The sequence below is a fragment of the Sciurus vulgaris genome (genome assembly GCF_902686455.1).
Source record: "Sciurus vulgaris genome assembly, chromosome: 4".
NCBI lineage: Eukaryota > Metazoa > Chordata > Mammalia > Rodentia > Sciuridae > Sciurus > Sciurus vulgaris.
The window spans coordinates 57540364-57559442 of NC_136464.1; the positions used below are offsets into that span (position 1 = coordinate 57540364).

General features: G+C 54.5%; 1 protein-coding gene across 1 annotated transcript in view; it reads right to left on the bottom strand.

The window, feature by feature from the left end:
- Window positions 1-6255: 6255 nt before the first annotated feature.
- The window catches only part of LOC306658636 (tetraspanin-15-like), a 44226-nt gene continuing 31402 nt past the window's right edge, over window positions 6256-19079 (bottom strand). The window contains 5 exon segments of the mRNA XM_079135816.1: window positions 6256-6958; window positions 7474-7590; window positions 10074-10121; window positions 11887-12003; window positions 14211-14306. Of these exon segments, the coding sequence (XP_078991942.1) occupies window positions 6809-6958; window positions 7474-7590; window positions 10074-10121; window positions 11887-12003; window positions 14211-14306 (528 nt within the window). The 3' untranslated portion in view covers window positions 6256-6808.

Here is a 19079-nt window from a genome sequence, read left to right on the forward strand (position 1 = left end):
GCCAGGCACGGCGGTGCACACCTGTGATCCCAGCGGCTCGGGAGGCTGAGGCAGGAGGATCTGGAGTTCAAAGCCAGCCTCGGCAACTTAGCGAGTCCCTGAGCAACCCTGTCTCTAAATAGAATACAAAGAGGGCTGGGGATGTGGCTCAGTGGTTAAGCGCCCCTGGGTTCAATTCCCTGTACCAAAAATGTTTAAAAAGTGGTGGGGGGCTCTTCCGCGTATGTGGTACCCGTGAGGCGCCAGCCTCCAGGAAGCGTGCCCCTTCTTCCTTGCCCTCATGCAGCCCAGAGGTCACCTGGCCTGGCCTCCTGGAGCGCCACCTCCAGCACCTGAGGCGGCGGCCCAGAGCGTGTGTCATTAGCTTCTGGCAGCTTCCCTGGCTCCAGCACTGTGCCCGGTCGCCCACTCCCCGGCTCCTGGTGCTGGATCCCCCTGCTGGCTTTTGAAGCCCCCTTCCAGGCAGGAGACCCAAGCCAAGAAGGCAAGTGGGAGTTCCCACAGGTAGCAGCACTTCTGGGAAGACTAGGTGATGAATTGAAGCACAGCTCCAGGCAGGGACTTCTGTAGAGATCCTACAGACAACAGCCAGCTGAAGTCAGCCAAGAGGCAGGAGACAAAGAGATGGTGGATCAGACGACCCCAGCGTTTTGGGGAGGTGGAGAGTACTGCCACGGGAAGGCTACCTGGAGCTCAACTGCCAGCAGAAGACAGCCCCCACGAGCCGACGACAGAAGCAATTTCAGGGCCCTGCGACAGGCATAGAAGTCAATTATGCCATCATCTCTGATCATGCAACAGATAGAAGAAGCAAAAGAAAGCAGAGAACGAGAGACGGCGCCTTGCCCAGACATAGGGAAAGTGAAATGGAGTTAGATTTCAGTCAACAGCTAGATTACAGTATCACATTTCTGACAAGATCACAAAAAGCAGATTAATGCTCTGGGTGCACCTGCCTATGGGAAAGGCTTCCGTGCCAAGTTCACAGAAGGCACCAGTGTGGATGTGTCTGGGAGGACTGCTGTGACCCTTGGCCCATGTAGAAGTGGACAGACCTGAGGGTCCTGAAAACACCCCAAAGGAGCTGTCAGGAAAGGCTTGAGTAGGGTTTAAGCTATCAGGGCTTCAACTCCTAAGTAATAATTTCTAAATATAAAAAATTCAATAGCTTTAGCTTCTTCCCATGATTTTAAATTATAAAAAATGCACAGAAAACAACAAAAAGTGATAGCCTGGAGGTCATCAGGATCACAAGGGACTCAGGTGACCCATGGCATGACTTCAGCCTGGCCGTGTGCACGCCCAGGACAGGCCAGGCTGCTGCTATGGAACACTGAAACCCTAAAGCCAGTGCTGTGACTGGAGAATAGGGTCACAGAGTGGGGCCTGATCCAGAAGAAGAGGTGAGGACATGCACACACAGGGATGAGCCTGTGAGGACACAGGGAGAAGAGGGGGTCTGCAAGCCAGGAGAGAGGCCTCGGATGGAGCCAGCCCTGCCCACACCTTGGCTTGGCCTCCCAGCCTCCAGGACTGGGGAGGATGAACTTCCACTACTGAACTTCGCCTGTGGTGCAGCAGCATGGTGGCTCCAGCATGCTACCAGCCATGCTGAGAAGCAAGGGCAGCCTGTGAGGGGAAAGGGACTCTGGCAGGTGGACCATTTGGCCCAATAACAAAAACATACCCTCATGTTAACAGTCACTATGGAGTGAGGCCCTGGACCACCCTGGAGGCAAGAGGACCCAAGACAGCAGGAGGAATCTGCCTGCTCCCCCATCAGTGTGAAACTGAGCTGCAGCCTATCTGGGTGCAGACAGCAAGGGGACTCTGCTATCCCACTAGCAATGGGGGTGGAGGCACCTGAAGTTCCAGGGCACCTGATGGTCCCCAACAAGTGGACAGCTATGCCCAGGAAGGCTGAGGGTGTCTGTTCAACACTGCATGGAGTGGCCAGCTTCCTGGTAGCCCATAGGAAATGTGCAGAACCGCCAGGGAGGAAGGGTTGTAATGACACACAGATGTGCCTGGACATCTGGTAGCTGTGTGCCCAGTGGTCCTGCCTGTGGTTTCTACCTTGCCATCAAGATTGCTGTGTGCCAGAGGCATGGACAGCCCCACATGTGAATGCGGGGGCAGAAGGGCTCGCGTCCTTTGCATTAGGAACAGTCATCCCTCAAGCTTAGGACTCCAGAGCCCGTCTGTCCCACCATCTGGAGAAGAGTCCAGAGTGAGGCTAAATGGGTGGCTGGAGAGTGAGACCCACTGATATGGACAGAGCCAGGTCCAGCTGGGGTCAGGGCTTCTGGAGACCTGAACGGAACATGGCTAGGGGCTCACATTGGTTCTGCTGGGGTGTCTGTCATTGGCACTGAAAAGGTCCTGATCATGTCAAGGGCCAGGAAATCCAGATTTTGCTAGATGGCACTACAGTGGTGGAACATGGTGGACAAGTTTGTTTCCTTTTGCAATGTAAGGGCACACCATGAATTTCATTCCTTATCTTTTCTGTTGAAGGAAAATCCATCTCTGAATTTAGTCATCTGGATCTCAAAGATGCCTTTTGACACACACACACACACACACACACACACACACACACACAAAGTGGTGGTGGGGGGATATGGGGTGGGTCCAGGGACAGAGTACAGAACCCTTTCAAAGTGTCTGCTGTGAAAGGAAGTGGAGGGTGGCTGGAGTGGGGACAAAAGCCGGAGGGCTGGGCTTTCTCCTTCCTTTCAAGAGGGAATCATCATAGTTCATGAATTTGCTCTTGAGAAGATCGAAAAAATGATAAACTCCTATCCAGACCAATCGGGGAAAAGAGAAAAAATGACCAAAGCCAGGAATACGAGAAATGAAATCCCCGCAGATCCCAGGATAGAACGGAAATGTCAAGACCAAGGCCACGCCCCCGCGTCCGACCGCGGAATAAAGAGGGTGGATTCAATGCGCAGGCTTCTCAAGAAGAAGTGCATAACCTAGATAGCTTCACTGCATCCACGGAGGAAATCGGACTAATAGGAAATCTTCCTTCAAAGAAAGCTCCAGGCCCAGCTAGCTTCCTGGGTGAATATTATCAGACTTGTAAGCAAGAAATAATCTCAGTTCTACACAAACTCTTTCAGAAAATTGAATAGGAGGGAATACTTTCCAACGAATTCTACCAGCCAGCACAACTCTGCAAAAACCAAAGAAGACGTTATAAAGTGCTGCCCTCCTGAACAAAGGTGCAAAGTCTCTATACAAAATTCCAGCAATCGAAATACAAGATAGGGCTGGGGAAGTGGCTCAGTGGTCAAGTGCCCCTGATTTTAATCTCTGGTACCCCGCCCCCAGGAAAGGGGGGCGGGGGATGTTGAGCACTCCTGGGTTTGATCCCCAGAACCAGAAAAAGGTGGGTTCATGCAGCATGCCCTCTTTTTTCAGTCTGGCTTCTTTCATTTGACACAATTAAGATTCATTCACTTAGTGGCATATATCAGTAGTTCCTTCTTAAAGTTGAGTAATAGTCCATTGAATGGAGTTAATTTAGCCCCTCGCCAATTGGTAGACAGGTACATCGTTTACAATTTTACTATCATTACAAATTAAACTGCCACGAACATGTATGTACATGTCTTTATGAAAACATGCTTTTATTTCTCTTCAATAAATACCTGGGAGTGGAATGGCTGGATCACCATAAGTGTATTTCTATTTAAGAAACTTCCAGACTCCTGTCCCACAGAGTTGCATGATTTTATATCCTCCACCCGCAGCTCCCAGAGTCCCAGTTCCTCTCTACCCTTGCCAGCGTTGGGCATGCTTAGCTTGAATTTTGGTCATAGTAGTAGGTCTGTGGTGATATTTCACTGGGGGTGTGAATTGCATTTCCTCAACAATTGTGTGGTCTTTTCATGAATTTATTTGCCGTCCATATAATTTCTTTGGTAAAGTATCTATTGAAAGCCTTTCACAAAACTGGTTTGTTTTCATATTATTGAGTTTTGAGAATTTTTTATATATTGTCTCTGCAAGTTCCTTTTTTTTTTTTTTTTTTTTTTTTTTTTTTTTGGTACTGGGGATTGAACCCAGAGGGGTCTTAACCACTGAGCCACATCCCCAGCCCGTTTTTGTATTTTATTTAGAGACAGGGTCTCCCTGAGTTGCTTAGGGCCTCACTTAATTGCCGAAGCTGGTTTTGAACTTGCAATCCTCCTGCCTTAGCCTCCCAAGCCTCTGGGATTACAGGCGTGTGCCACCATGTCCAACTGTGTATGAATCCACTTTTATACAACTTAAAAATTTGAAGTAATTAATGGAGAAAGTAGATGCCAGCTGTCTGGTGCTGGGGCAGGCAATGCTAGGGTGGACGATGACAGAGTCCCAAGGGAAAAAGGAGGTCTTTGAGGTGGTGGATATGTTGGTTATCTTGACTGTGTTGAAGTTTTCATGGATACCTCTATTTGTCGCTTTAAATATGGGCAATTTATCTTGTCAAGGATACCTCAATAAACTGGTTAAAAAAAGTTTTGAGAATATTGTCTTTGGAATTTTTATACAAAGTCAATCTTCCTTAATGCATTTTTCTTATAACAACCAAAAAAGCCTAAAATGGAAAACTGAAAATCTCCTCTGGCTTCACATGTACTGTGGATGCACAAATACTGTCATTTCCTATGTGTGCTATGGCTTGGGGAAAGCACCCATTTGGAGGCATGAGACAGGTGGCAAGATGACGACATTGGCATTGGTGCACACAAAGGCACGAGAGGAGGGGAGTCCCTGCCACAGCACAAAGCCTCTCCTGCTGTTTTGAAAGATTGGAAAGAGACAATGGAGTGGCAGGAGGGAATACTAGGCCACCTGGTCTCCAGGTTTCAGGGTAACTTCTTTCTTTTGACAGTGCCAGGGATCAAACCAAGGGCCTCAAGCACAGCAGGTATGTCTCTACACCCACACATCCTCAGCTCATAACGTAACTTCCATACGCAGACTCAAGAGCAGTCCCAAGAACTCCTCAGTGCCTCTGCCATCTGGCTATCCCCAAAGACCGTCGCCCTCTCTTATGGGTAGAGAATTCTCAGCCTGAAGCCAGAGCGTGACCTGGCCTGGTGTCTAGGTCAAAACGGGGACCAGAGGCTCGGCAGTGGCTGCAGTGGTTACCTCGTGGGAAGCAGGGCCAGCCACGCCTGGCTTTGCACGCCTAGACACAGGTGCATGTGAAGCAAGAGAGGCTGCAGCGGCTGCACAGCCAGAAGCAGGCCTTGGCAAGGGACTTCCCCACGGAGCTTCAGTTTCCCGTCGACAAAGCGGAGACAGCAAGAATTACCACCAACAGTTGTGAGCACTCGAGGAGGTAGTGTTTATACAAAGTTTATACAAGTTCCTGGCACCAAGCAAAGTCTGTGAGGCGTTTGCTCTTATGGCATTGTTTTATCCTTTTAAAAGGGAATGAAGGGAAGGGAGGGGACTGGGAACGGGAAAGTCAGTGGAATGAATCCGACATCACTTTCCTACATTCACATTGAATGCACGGCCAGTGAAATTCCACACATACAACCCCAAGAATGGGAAGTTATACTGCATGTATATATAAGATGTCAAAATACACTGTCATGTATATCTAAAAACAAAACAAAATTTTTTTTAAAAATTCCACTCTGGCCATTTCTCACAGCACATCAGACTCGGGCTTGGACCAGGGCAGACCAAGCACCCGACCATTTAACTTGTGAGTGTTAGGGACAGTTCCCTCCTTAGGTTGAGTTCTTCTGATCTGAGGTGTTTGCTGTTTTATTTCTATTGCTCTGGCTACTAAGAATCTCGCTGAAAATCTACAGCAGGTCACCAGGAGGGCAGCTTGGGTGGACTGATCTGTGCAAGTCCTGGCTTCTCCAGCAGGGGGCAATCAGCACCAAGCTTTGCTTGGCACCAACCTCAGAGTACCATAAGGATACTCAACATTTGCAGTCAGTTTGGAAGGGCACAGGTGGGTTTGAAGGCACTGCTCCTTCTCATACCTTTGGCTGTCCTGCTTCCCCATCATGGGACCCCACGTCATACATCACTCGACCTCAGTTTCCCAATCTGTAAAGTGGGCGTAGTCATCTTCTCTGCCTCCTGAGATGTTCCCTAGCCTCCATGTCCCAGACTACCAAGTCTTCACTGCAGGCTGGTCCTCCTTTAATCCTTGTACCCCTGAGGGGTTTCCAAGTCCAGGTTGAGGCCTTCCTCCTTCCCTTCCCACCAAAGCAACACCAACAAAAGACCAAAAAGAAAAAAAAAAAATCACATCTTTATTGTTTGATTAATGAACTGACTTGGAGCAAAAGTGGGAAAATGTTCAGCTCTGCATAGTCAGAAAGTCCTGTTAACTCTGTACAAAACATGAATGTTACAAAAATCACATAGAAAATAGGTCAGCAAAGCGGCCACCCTTGCAGAGGGCTGAAGGCACCTAGGAGGCTGAGCAATGGCCCGACCTGGCATCTGGGGTGTGGCAGGGCTGCCTCTGCCCCTGCTGCCACTCGTCTCTCCCTATTGACCAATCACTGCAAAGCTGCCCTCGAAAGGCCTAATGACCACAGGCCAAGGCACGGCCAGAAAGAAGGTGGGCCCCGAGTTGAGCCCTGAGTTCCTCTTGCGCTCGCAGCCCAGACCTGGAGCGGGACACCGTGTTCTCCAGGCCCGGCAGCGGGGCGCGGAACCCAGAGCGCACAGCCGCAGGAGGCTGCCCACGGGAGCGCTCCACCTGTCCACCCCCGCCAGTGGACTGAGGCGCCGTCAGGGGATCCTGCTGGAGCTGCTGTCCCAGGCCCTGGCCCTAATTGGGGTAGCACAAGCAGCATCCCGTGCCTGCTGCGTCCACACTGAGCTTGGCGTCCGGCCCCAGAAGCCCATCGGTGACAGAATGCTCCATGATGATATCCTCCACCCGGGTGATGTACAGAAGTGTCAGCAGCACCCCCAGGAACTGAGAAGAAGGGACAAGGTTGGGGAGAGCCTCCCGGCCACCAGGCAGGCCTCCCTGGCAGTTCCCAGCACCCAGAAACCCAACCAGCCAGTCAGGAGCCCTCTAGAAATGCCCACGGTGCAGCTTCCTCCCAGCATCACACTGCCCTGGCAGCCCAGCCTGGGCCTCCTTTGTCCCTCCCGGGGAACCCCAGAGACCACCCTGTGTCCCCTCAGCAAGGGCCCCTGCATGCTGGCAGTCCGTCTCCCCCCAGCTCTGCATGTCTTATCTAGCAGGGCTTGGACATGACACTTCACCTTGCCAAGCCTGTTTCCTTCTCTGCAAAATGGGAAAGACAATCACAGCCGCCTCCCAGAGAGCAGGAGAGGTGCCTGCGAAGCACTTCAAAGAGCTCAACACCCAGGCTTCTCCACCCGGCCTCTCCTTCCAGCCCTTCCTTCCTCGCTCTGCCCCTCTCCTTTCCGGCACTTCTCCTGGGACCCCCCAGCTACACGGTGAACCCCCGGCCTGCCCACCTGGGGAAGCAGGATGCCCAGCAGGAGGCCCGCCATGATGGTGTAGTTGTCCATGAACCAGATGAGCACGGCGTTGGTGCAGCCCCGCACGTAGATGACATCCTGCACGCTGAGGCGCTACGTGGGAGGAGGCCGGTCAGCCAGAGGAGAGCACAGGCCTCTGCCGCTTGCTAGAGGTCCAGGTCAGCCCTGCGGCCACTCTGGGCCTCAGCTTCTCTCATGCAACATGGGAAGGTGGCCACAGACCACTGGTTCTCTAGCACTGCTCCCTACAGAGCACAGGGGACATGGCAGTGATGCCTCTGTGTCCATCCAAATGACTGGGACCAGGGACTGGACGGCAGAGCTCAGGGTGATCCCAGTCCACAGACACGCCCGTGTGCATGCCTCGCAGACGGACCCGGCCTAGCTACAGGCACCTGTGGCCTCTCTACAGCCCATCTGCAGAACCTGAGCCAAAAGCCTGACTCCAGGTATGTTTGGGGGAAAAATTGTTTTCTGCATGGTTTTAATATACAAGGAATTCTTCCATAACTACTGCTGTGTAAGTCAAATAATGATTCTATAGGTTGAACATCCCTAATCCAAAACCCAAAATCTGAAATGCTCCAAAATCCAAAATTGTATGTCAAAATTTAGATAGACTGTCATGTAGGTATATCTAAAAAGAATTTTAAAAGGAGCAAAGATCATAAGATCTTTGATCATAAGATCAAAGATCACAACCTGAGACTCAGATCTGATCCTGACTTCTTCATCACGTAAGACAGTTATATTCAATATGCAGAAACATTAATGCCTCCATTCCAAGAATAAACTTCAGTTACACGTGACTGGAAACCGTAAGAACATTTTAACGTTCATAACTAGTAAAAAAGTGTTCTAACATTAAATAGCCAGTTCTGAAATATTGATTCTGAAAGACAAGTCTGAAGGCTAATTTCACCTCGCCCAATCTACATGAATAAACCAAAGAAAACGAGTGTGAAAAAACAAAATCCAAAATTTTGAGTACCCCCATGATGCCACAGGTGGGGAATTCTGCAGCAGGAAACTTTGTTTCATGCACAAAATTATTAAAAACAGTGGGTAAAATCACCTTCACCTTATGTGTATAAGAAACACGAATGAATTTCATTTTTAGATTGGGTTCCCATCTCTAAGAGATCTCGTTATGTGTATGTAAATATTCCAGAATCTGAAAAAAAAAAAAAAAAACTGAAATCTGAAACATTTTGGAATCAAGTGTTTCAGATAAGGGATCTTCAACCTGTACTTTCCTTTGTAAAGACACTTTCATTTTTTGATTGATTGATTGGTTGAGTCTCTCTGTGTTTCCCAGACTGATCCTGAACTCTGGGCTCACGTGGTCCTCCTGCCTCAGCCTCCCAAGAGGCTGAGACTACAGGGGTGGGCCACTGCACCCAGCTCTTGTTCACCATTTGAAAAAAAAAGTAGCAAAAATGACACCTGTGGTGTGCAAGTCGCAACACAGCCCCCTCTGCTGGTGGTCCCAGAGGTGAACGCTGGCTTCGTGGTCTCCCCGGGATCTAACTAGCAGCTGTGCTCTGCCAGGTTGGGGTGCGGCCTCACAGGGCTCCAGCTGCATTCTGTTATCTCAGGTCATTATGCTGACTGTATTGAAACTGGGTGTGGCGACAGGTTATAGGATCTATGAATTTCATTTTAGGATGAAAAAATAGATCATTATTTACCTATTTTATTATACGAATGACCACTGGCTCTGGGAAGTTGAGACCGCTGCTGTCTACGAATCTGACTTTAACTTGTGTCAGGACCACATTCTGGGCCCCCACCCCAAAGATGTGCTTTGCTTTGCTTTCTTTTTTTTAAATCTCTTTTTTGGTACTGGGGATTGAACACAGGGGTGCTTAACCTCTGGGCCACATCCCCAGCCATTTTTCATATTTTATTTAGAGACAGCGTCTCAATGAGTTGCTTAGGGCCTCACTGAGTTGCTGAGGCTGGCTTTGAACTTGAGATCCTCCTGCCTCAGCCTCCTGAGCTGCTAGGATTGTGGCTGATGAGCTTTTAGAATGTGTTCCCAAGGGAATGCTGCTGCTGCAGGGGACCCCGCCCTCCTCCAACTGCCGAGGCACCTCAGACCACTGTTAGTTTTCACTCCCCTCCCAGGTCCACCCCAGCTTATTTCCTAGTCCAGGTGAACTGCTCAGGAAGCTGACCCAGGGGGCCTCCGGAGGGCTTGCTGTCCTCCAGGGACTCCTGGGTCTCAGGCAGAGGAAACCAATGTGAGCTGTCTCCAAACTGGCAACTCCTAGGCAGGCGGGGACTGGGCAGAGCTGGGCACATAGCATGCAGGGGTACCTACAAGGGCCACCGTGTCTCACATGTGCACGGCTGGAATAGGTGCTCAGCAAGCCCTGGCAGGTGGCCTCTCCCAGACCCAGGCAGGGAGGAGTCTTGGTTCCCTGAGCCCCTCTGTGTCAGGCAGTCTGTCCTGGGTTCATATCTAGGAGAAATCGTAGCAGCAGGAGCCCCACCTCTGGAAACCCCTCTGTCATCCTGGGGTCCGACAGGAAGAGCAAAATTCTGGTACAAAGGGATTTCAAAGACATTACCTCCTTGTCGATGGTTTTGTAGCCGCACATGGTGTTGACGACATCTGTCTGAAACAGAAACATATGACAGCTAACCCTCCGGCAGTGCCCACGCTGAAGGTCTGTCACTCCACCCACTTTACGGTTGGAAGGACTGAGGTCCAGAGTTGCACCCTCTAGGAGGGAGCTGAGAGTCTACCCAAGTGACCTGGCCTGAGTCCGGGTCTTAACTGGCCCCCTCCACCAGCAGCAGCCAGGCAGTCCTGCCTCAGGATCCTCAGTGTTCCAAGAGCCACCAGGGTCATGTGCCTCTACGAGGTGGGGGCTGGGCTGTTCCTGTGAAGGAAGACCTCAGACCACAGCTGAGACCCTGCCAGCTGGGTTCCACCCTTCCCTGGGCCCCTGGCCACACTTCCCTACCGCCTGTGACAATGGCTTCACCAGCAGGGAGTGTTGTGGAAGAGAGTTGGTCCCCGGGTGTCTCAGCTGCTGGTTAATTCAGGCACAGAGAAAGCTGTGAGCAGGCCCTGGACCCTGTCATATCCCTTCCCAGGCAGGCCCTAGGGCACAGGCTGCAGGAGAACTTTCTGTCACCACCTGTGCCTGCCTGATGCCATCTCCATTCCTAAGGGAGGAGAGGTGGGTCCCCAGGCCCAGCCGCAACCCGTCCAGCTTGCCCCTCCACATCTAACTGAATGCTCTGGGGGATCAGGAGGCCATGAATGGTCCTGATGACATAGGACAGCAGTATGAGAGACAGCCGAGTACTACGGCCTCTGGCTGAGATCACCCGCTATGGATCCAGATTCTGCTCTGCCACTTAAGAGCACTGGACTAACCCTAGGCAGATCGCCCTCTGCAGGTCTCTGAAAACCCCAGGTTCCCCACGGCTCTTCCGTTGCCCAGAGATCTACCCTAAAATGGCAGCCAAGCTTTCCATGCCAAGCTCCCCTCCTGGCCTGGCCTTTTTTAGGGTGAGTGCACTCGGCGCTGGCTGCAGCCCATGGGCGAGGCCCCCACCCGCAGCTGCTCGGTTTACAGAATCCAACAGTGGCACAGAACAGCGGAGATGTCAGCGCAGAAATTTTCCATGACTCTTCGTGGCTTGAGTAATTGCAAAGCTTTCTGCTTCATTCCAATCCAGAAACCAGGCAGTTTCTGGACACATTAGCTACACACAAGGATTGACGGGGCAGTGACTGCATAGGACAGCAGTCCGAGGGACTAAGGAGGGGACAGCTGAGACAGTTGTGCTGGGGAGAGGCAGAAGTGGGCATTTAGATCCTCAGCCCTTCTCCCCAGTGCTCTGCTGCGGCTGATCTCCAAACCACAAGCCCAAAGCCACGGGAGACACCCACCACATGGGCCCTCCTCCACCTGCAGCTGACACTGTGCAGCAGCTGCCCCAGCCTGGAAGCTGCTCCTGCCCTCGTCCCTGTCCCCGCTGGCTCCCACAGCCTGCATTTTATCCTAGCCCAGCCAAGCCTGGACAAGACACCCAACCTTTCGGAGCCTCAGATTCCTCATCTGTAAAGTGGGTACAATCACAGTGCCTGCCTCACAGGCTGTCGTAAGTGCTAAGTGAATTCATCCAACCAAAGAACTTGGATCAGGGTGGCTCAGGGCCACATGCTCCATAGGTGTGAACTAACATCGCTCATAAAGATGAACACTGCCCCCCTGCAGGAGGCCTTGAAGCCCAGGAAAGCTCGGCTCTGGACGCCATCTCCTGCCCCCACCCACATCACCCCCTCGCCCCTCCTCGTCTTGGACTGAAGGACGAGAGAGGGATCTGGCCAGCTGTGGTGGTCCCCACGCCCCCCAGCAGCACTACCGTGTTTCTGAAGCAGCAGGTGTAGGGCACCCCGCAGGCCAGGGGCCCCGGGGCGCTGCAGTCGTGGTACTGGTTCTTGCTCCAGTCTCGGTAGTCTTCGCCGCCACAGCACTTGAACTGAGAGAGAGCAAGCCGAGAGGAGAGCCGCCATCACTTTTGGGGCCCAGGGCAGGAAGGGCCAGGAGTCTACTACGGGGGTCACCCTGGGGCGGGGAGTCCCAGAGGGCATCAGCTATGTGCCTTGGGGTCGGAGCTGTCCAAGAGTGGCATGGCCATCAGGAGGCAGTGAGCATCCCAAGGTCAGGCTGCCTGGGCCGGGCATCAGGGCAGCCACTGGGCACGGGAAGGAAGCCCCCCTGACAACTGGACTACACCTTTGTCATCGGTGTGTCCCTATGCAGGGGTTGGGCTGGAGGAGGACCTTTATGGTGCCAGAGACCACAATTCTGTGCAAGTCCCTGGTCCACTGACCCGGGGGCGCATGCACCTGCCTCAGGCTCCCCCCCCAGCTCTACCCCCACGCCCTCCTCGTCCACACCAGTGCCAACTCTGTGGGCAGCAGCCAGCAGCTCTGCTGAGGGGCAGGTGTGAGCCAGGTACCATTCTGGTCTCTGGGTAGAAAGGTGAGCAAAAGCACAGAGGGAGACAGAGTAGGTGCTAGATGAAAAGATCAAGGCGGGGTGCATTGCGGTGCCCCCTGAACACGGAGAGGTAGGGGAAGGGGCAGGGGGTTGGCTACAGGTTGGGAGGTCAAGAAGGGCCACTCTGAGGAGAGGCCATTTCATCTGATAAATAAATAAGGACAAGCCAATAGACATGTGCAAAGGCCCTGAATGGAAACAAGCCGACTTCAGCAGGTCTGGAGCAGAGAGAGCGAGGGGCGGATGAGGAGGAGGAGGCAGAGCACCTGCAGAGCCTCATCAGCCAGAGGAAGCGGGAGCTGGGACTGTGTCCCAGGAGCAGTAGAGCATCCCTGGGGAAAGCTTCCATAGGAGGTCCGGGTAGAAACAAAAACCAGACACCCTTCCGGAGCCCCCGCAGCCATCGGTTTTCGGGGCCTGGAAGTGCCTATCTGTGCGGTTCAAGGGACATCTGCTTTGCCCGAGTTCAAATCCTCATTCTGCCCCTCCCAGCTGTGTGCCCGCAGGCAAGTCAATCAGTATCTCTGGGCCTCAAGTTCTCCTCTATGAAGCAGGAAGAGCAGCTTTGCAAAGCTGAGCTGTGATCCCAAGAGGGGTTTGCACAGCAGGCGCCCAGTGAGCCTTCCTCAGCCCCACCCACCAGGCGGGTGGAAGCCCCGGCCGGTGGCCAGTGGCTGCTTCCAGTAAAAACATCTTGCTCTCCCTGGAGTCTGACTCGACTCTCCCGTCAGAGTTGGCGGGCACATGCCTGGCAGCGGGGCTCCCAGCGGCTGCACCTGTTCCGACCACAGAGAAGCTCTGAGCCAAGGGCTCTGGGTGTGGTAAGAGACTGGTTCCCAAGGGCCGGCCCAACCCCCAAGGTCATGTCCCAGGACATGCTGCCGGGGCTGCGCCAGCCTGTGGCCTGCAAACTCTGCGGTCCTCAACCAGGAGAGTGTGACGGCAGCCCTGCTGCTGGCACAGGGATGGGGCCTCCACACATGCCTGGCTCTGCTCCAAGCGCTTTCCTTGAGAGGCGTCAGGGTGACCCTCAGGGCAGTGCCCAGGGGGTGAGGAACCTAAGCCGGGACCAAAGGAGACCGCTAGGAGCGCACAGGACGCTGGCCAGCTCCACAACGGCTTTTATGGCACCAACAGACTTGGGTGGGACTGGGGAGAAGGACAGTGACCCAAAATGACGCATGATGCTCATCACGTTCAAGGACGCAGCATGGGGTCTTGCTCAGTGCCCAGCCTGGAGGAAATGGAACCAGTGAGGAGCTCCTGACCTCAGGGCTGCCCTGGACTTAACAGGTGACCTCTCCAGCACTGGAGGGACTTAGCCAAGGAGGCCTGGGCTGGGGTAGCCACCTCATCCCATAGAAGGAGAGTCCCTGCCCATTGGAGGAGATGTGCCCTGGGACCCTGCAAGGTGGCCTGCAGCTCTGTCTGGCCTTGCTGCGGGCTTGATGGGTCTTTGGGGGAGGGGGAGTATAGAGTCCACGTAAGCATAGCAGGTAGGGTATGGTCGTCTGGGCCAGGCCTAGTTAAAGAGCTGGGCCCTGGCTTCCTTGGTGGGCCAAGCCTCCCAAATTGGCTAGCAGCCTGCTTTGGGAATGGATAAGTCACCTGTCTAACCTGCAGTGTGGGTCTGGGGACAAGGGTCCTAGAGGTGCACCTCTGATCCTAAGCCCCGGGGCTTACCTGCTTCTGCACAAAATCCATGATGTTTTTGAAGTCCAGATCATCATAGTAGTTCTCAATTCCTCTTCGGATGTTGTCGTTCAGAAAGTCAATGGTCTATGGAGAAGAGGACGTCACAAAGGAAAAGGACGGCACACCAGAGTCCAGCCCAGCATCTCATGCCAGGTCAGATGGGTACAGAGGCCCTGGGCGCGGACAGCCCCTGCTCCCGTGCTCCTTCTGCTCCCATCTTGAACACTACTACCTCCCAGTCCACGTACCTTCCCGGTGCCCCCAAGGCCCACTGGGCCCTGAGCCCCTCTGCCAGGTCTGAGCAGAGCAACGCACCCCTTCCTTCACAGGTCGGTCATCTGGCCCAGGCCCTAAGGGGCCAGGGCCCTGCCTGGAGGCCTCGCCCTGAAGCAGCCAGGCTGAGCAGGGCCATTGGTTCTGCTTCCCAGCCCCATGCTCTTTGACCGCCCAGGGACAGACCTGAGCTAGAACGTTCCTCGCCTTCCAGATCCCCTCCCCTCACTCTCCACCACCCAACCTCTTTACAGAGGAGGAAAGTAAGGCCCCAGAGGGGTCAGTGGGGAGCGCAGGGTGGGCGGGGGAGGGCAGGCTTGTCTGAGTCACAGGGTGGGCTGACCGCCGCCTGGCCACACTGGAGTCCATGTCTCCTGACTTCTCACATGGGCCTCTCTCCATTTCTGTGGTGCCCACGGGCAGCTGGGGCAGGGACAGGACTCACTGGGAAGAGTGCTGTCATAGCACCCTCTCCCGTCAGTCACGCTGGGCTTTCTGGATCAACAGCCCGGCTGTTGTGCTGAGATCTGGGACACAAAGGGCCCACAGCAGGCCGGGGCGGGGGCGGCAGTGTGGGCAGCCCAGCTCTGGGCTCGCCGTGACAATCAGAGCTTTCAGAGCACTCAGGCGAGGATGGGCAGGAGCTGGGACAAAGGGGCATTCTTGGCTCTGGTGCCAGAGAGAGGAGCCAGACAATTCCCCAGGGAGGTGCCACAGGGTACGCTGGGCAGCAGGGCCCGGGGCGCAGGAACCCTCAAGGCTCACAGCCCCTCTCTGAGCCTCAGTTTCCCATGTGTAAACCAACCCCCTAGCACTATCTTCAAGGAAACTTCCAGAGCTGACGATGAAAGTCCAGTGCCTCCAATGTCCAGCCTCCCAGTCCAGGGCACAGCCCCATGGCCACCCCAGCAGCAGGCATGTCAACCCCCAAGCTTTCATTTCCTCACCTCTGAAATCTAGAGGCCAATACCTCTGACTCTTAAGGATGTTGTGAGACTAAAATAATTAAAGGTACAGAAGCATTTAGCAGGATGCTGGCCACGTAGCAAGCCACGGGGTTACACACGGTTCACTATTTTTTTCCAGGAGACAAATACCTTATGGTACCACTTCGCACCCACTACATCATGAGAGGAAAACAGCAGTCACAGAGTCAACTGAGGCCCTGACTCTCGTCTAAAAGATCAACCACAATGGAGGCAGCCTCTGGGGCAGGACTCCTGGGGCCCGCAGAGATGTGACTTGTCCATGAATTCAAATTCTCATACCACCACTCCCAGCTGTGTGACCTCAGGCAAGTCAATCAGCTTCTCTGGGCCCCAAATTCTCCTCTATAAAGCAGGAAGAGCAACGGCAGCTTTGCTACCCTACTGGCCACTGGCAGAAATCCTGAGATTGGGGTACCAAACTCCCAGCCTGACACATTTTAAGGTACCAAGCGAAGAACCCAAGGTTCAGATTTGGGGTCATCTGTCTAAAACAAAGCATTTTGAAGGCTGCCTCCTGCCCAAGAGCCCCACTGCTCAAAGCCAAAGTATGGAAGGAGTCTGGCTCAGGGAAGCAAGAGCCAAGCCCTCCACTGATGAACAGCAGCTCCCGGGCAGACCTGCTGCTGGGGAAGACTGGCCTGGAGCCCGGGAGAGAGAGAAGGCAGAGACTTCCGTGAGAGGCTCTGGACCCACCTGCCCCTTCCCTCGCCGTCTGGCACTGGACCACAGAGCAGAGCTGGGTGGACCAGAGCCACACAGTCCAGGCAGAGCAGGGGCAGCCTGGTGGCGGCCCACCCTCCCCAGAGGCCCCCAGGTGACGAAGCCTTTCCAACCTTTATCTGGGCGATGAGGGGCCAAGGCCAGCTGGGTGGGGCATGGCAGGGGATGGCTAAGTAACAGACACCAGGGTTGGGTCAGTCTGTCACCCGAGGTGGGGCAGGGGAATGAGCTCACAGCACTGAATGACTTGCGGAAGGCGCACTTGACTGAGCTGTGTGCCTGGGTGACACTGAGGTCAGGGACGCGCCTAGGGCCACAAGGGTGGGAATATGGTGTTGTGTGGCTTCCTTCCACCCTCCAGACACTAGGGACATGGTCCTGGCCCATCACAGCCCTCTGCACCTACCCTGACCCACTCCCGCCCTCCACCGGGCCACTATGCTGCCTGGATCCCTGAGAGCTGGCGACAGGTAGGACGAGGCCAGGAGGCTAAGGCAGGGAAGAAGAGAACGGCAGAGGGGAGGCTGGTGTCCCCAAGGGAAGGTCCTCCCTCCCTCTCTGGGAAACAGTCTAGGCCTCTCTCCCCAAACCACCCTAGTCCTTGAGCGCTTTCCAAGGGCACTGACTCTAAGGGAGGCCTCTTGTGAAAATCCATCTGGAAACTGAGCAGCCCTGCAGGGAAAGTGGCCCTGCTGGAGGCCTCTGGGAACCCCTGGGAGTGGGCAGGAGGAGCAGATGGTCCTGCCCATGGGCAGCAGCTGCCCCAGCTCCCACGAGGGAGCTCTCTGGGTCAGGCTGGCTCTTGCAAGTGTGCACGGCTTCTGGTACTGCGTGTGTGTGTGTGTGTGTGTGTGTGTGTGTGTGTGTGCGTGCACGTGCACACCAGGGACATAAGCAGGACACTGAGGTGGTTCCTGGGCTGTGAAGGGGCAGCTAGGGAGAGGGGGTGAGTAGAAAGTCCCAGGAGGGGGCAGGCTCTGCATTTCTCAACTGGAAGTGCTCACTGATATCACCAGCACCGGGAATGCTCCAAGGGACTCAGGAGTCAGTCAGAGGACAAGTCCTGTGTGAGGAGCCGCAAGATGACTCTGCTTTCTGCTGCCACACCCAGAGGCCAAGCCCACCTGAGCCACCCGTGCCCGGCTCTACCCCAGGCCATGCCAGCAGGGGCAGCTCCTGCGAGCTCTAGAAAACCACCTTTCGCCAAGCATTGGCATGGCCCCAGGGGGTCACATGGTCCAGGCTAAATTACGTCAAGAGTAAGCAAATGCCAAAGGCCACGGGATTTTCAGAGCTACAAAGCTTTCAAAAGCTACAAAGAACTGCCCTTTCTAGTCCTTTCTTTAGGATCTAGTTTTCAAGCTATCTGAAGCCTCTGCAGCACCCTCCCTGGAGAGACGTTTGGAAAGTTTTTAAATGGACAAGGAATTGCAGGGGTGCGGGGGGGGGGGGGGTGGTGTTAAAACGCCTAGCAGGAGCCTGCCCTGCAGGGAGGGAGCCACCCTGGGCCCCTGCAGGCTGCCCGGGCTCCCTGCACGTCCTTATTAGTTCTCAGACCCAGGCTGGGCAGGGCTTGCCTCTGGCAGCCCAGCTGCACCCAGTGCCAGCCTGGGCCTCAGATCCTGGAGGATGGAGACCTGGCCTGGGCTTCCTCCCTCCCTTAGTGTCTATGTAGTCACCTGTGAACATTCCCCAGTCCCTCTGGAAGGTGGGGGCACATCCTCATTGTCCCAGACCCCAGCCTCTGCCCAGCCTTGACAAAGGCCCAATCTGACAACCCAGAGAAAAAGAGAATCTCCCCAGTCAGAGCTGAACTTGGGGACTTGTTGGCCAGAAGCTCCCTCAGGTCTGGGTGGGAGTCACAGGCTGATCCCTGTGGTAGGGGCTGTTACGCTTCAGTGACTTGGGGTTCCAGCCCTTACCCCCCAGCAGCTCCACAGTGAGGTCTGCCAGCTGCGGGAGTCTGGCCAGACCAGCACAGAACCTCTTCTGCTCTGGACCCCTCAGCTTGGATGTGGGGGAAGGGTCCCTATGCTCAGGGGCTCAGCCTACTGTCCCCGACCTCAAGGTGTCCAGAGCCAGCTAGCGCAGGTGCCAGGGTAAGACAACCAGGCCCAGGCTCCCCACGCTCACTGGCCTTGCCCTGGGAAAAAGCACAGCACCCTTAGATAGAGAGTGAAAAGGAGGCCACTCCCGCTCCCCTCCCCAGCTGGCAGAGGGAAGGAGGCCTGGCAGTGGGGACAGACACACCTGCTATAGCCCAGGACCCTCCAGGGGCCCCTGGCTCAGCTCTGCCCACCTCCAACACCAGCGACACCCCTACAGAAGCCCCAGATCGAGCTGGGATGGAGTAAGCGCCAAGCGGGGCGAGACCCAGGCGGCAGTGCGGGTCACTCAGGGCCTCTTCCCACCGCTGGAGTCAAGGAGCCACAGCCACTTCTACTTCTGTTACCTGCTTTGGCCCTGCCCCCAGGTGCATGGACGCTCACCCCCTCCGTGGAGAAGCCCCTTCAATCCAGTGATGAGCTCAGGGCCATCAGCAGAAGCCTTGCCCAGCTCCAGCTGCTGAGTTTCTTCTTTTTACCAAGAGTCTGTTTGTCTTTGGTCACCAGCACGTGGCCACCGTCTGGGTCCCTCCCTGAGAACCCAGCATGGCATGTCCAGTCTGATCATTTGTCACCACAAGTAGATTCCTGGAGTTAAGGTAGCTTCTGGCACTAGAGGCTGAACTTGTTCTGCGGTGTTATATGGTGTCTTGGAGAAATCTGTCTTCTCTAAATGAAGGAAACATGGAGTTGGGAACTCACCTCCTCCTGGAAGCTGGCCTGGATTGCTCCTCACTGGTTTTTCCACCTTCCTACCATCAACAGGCAAG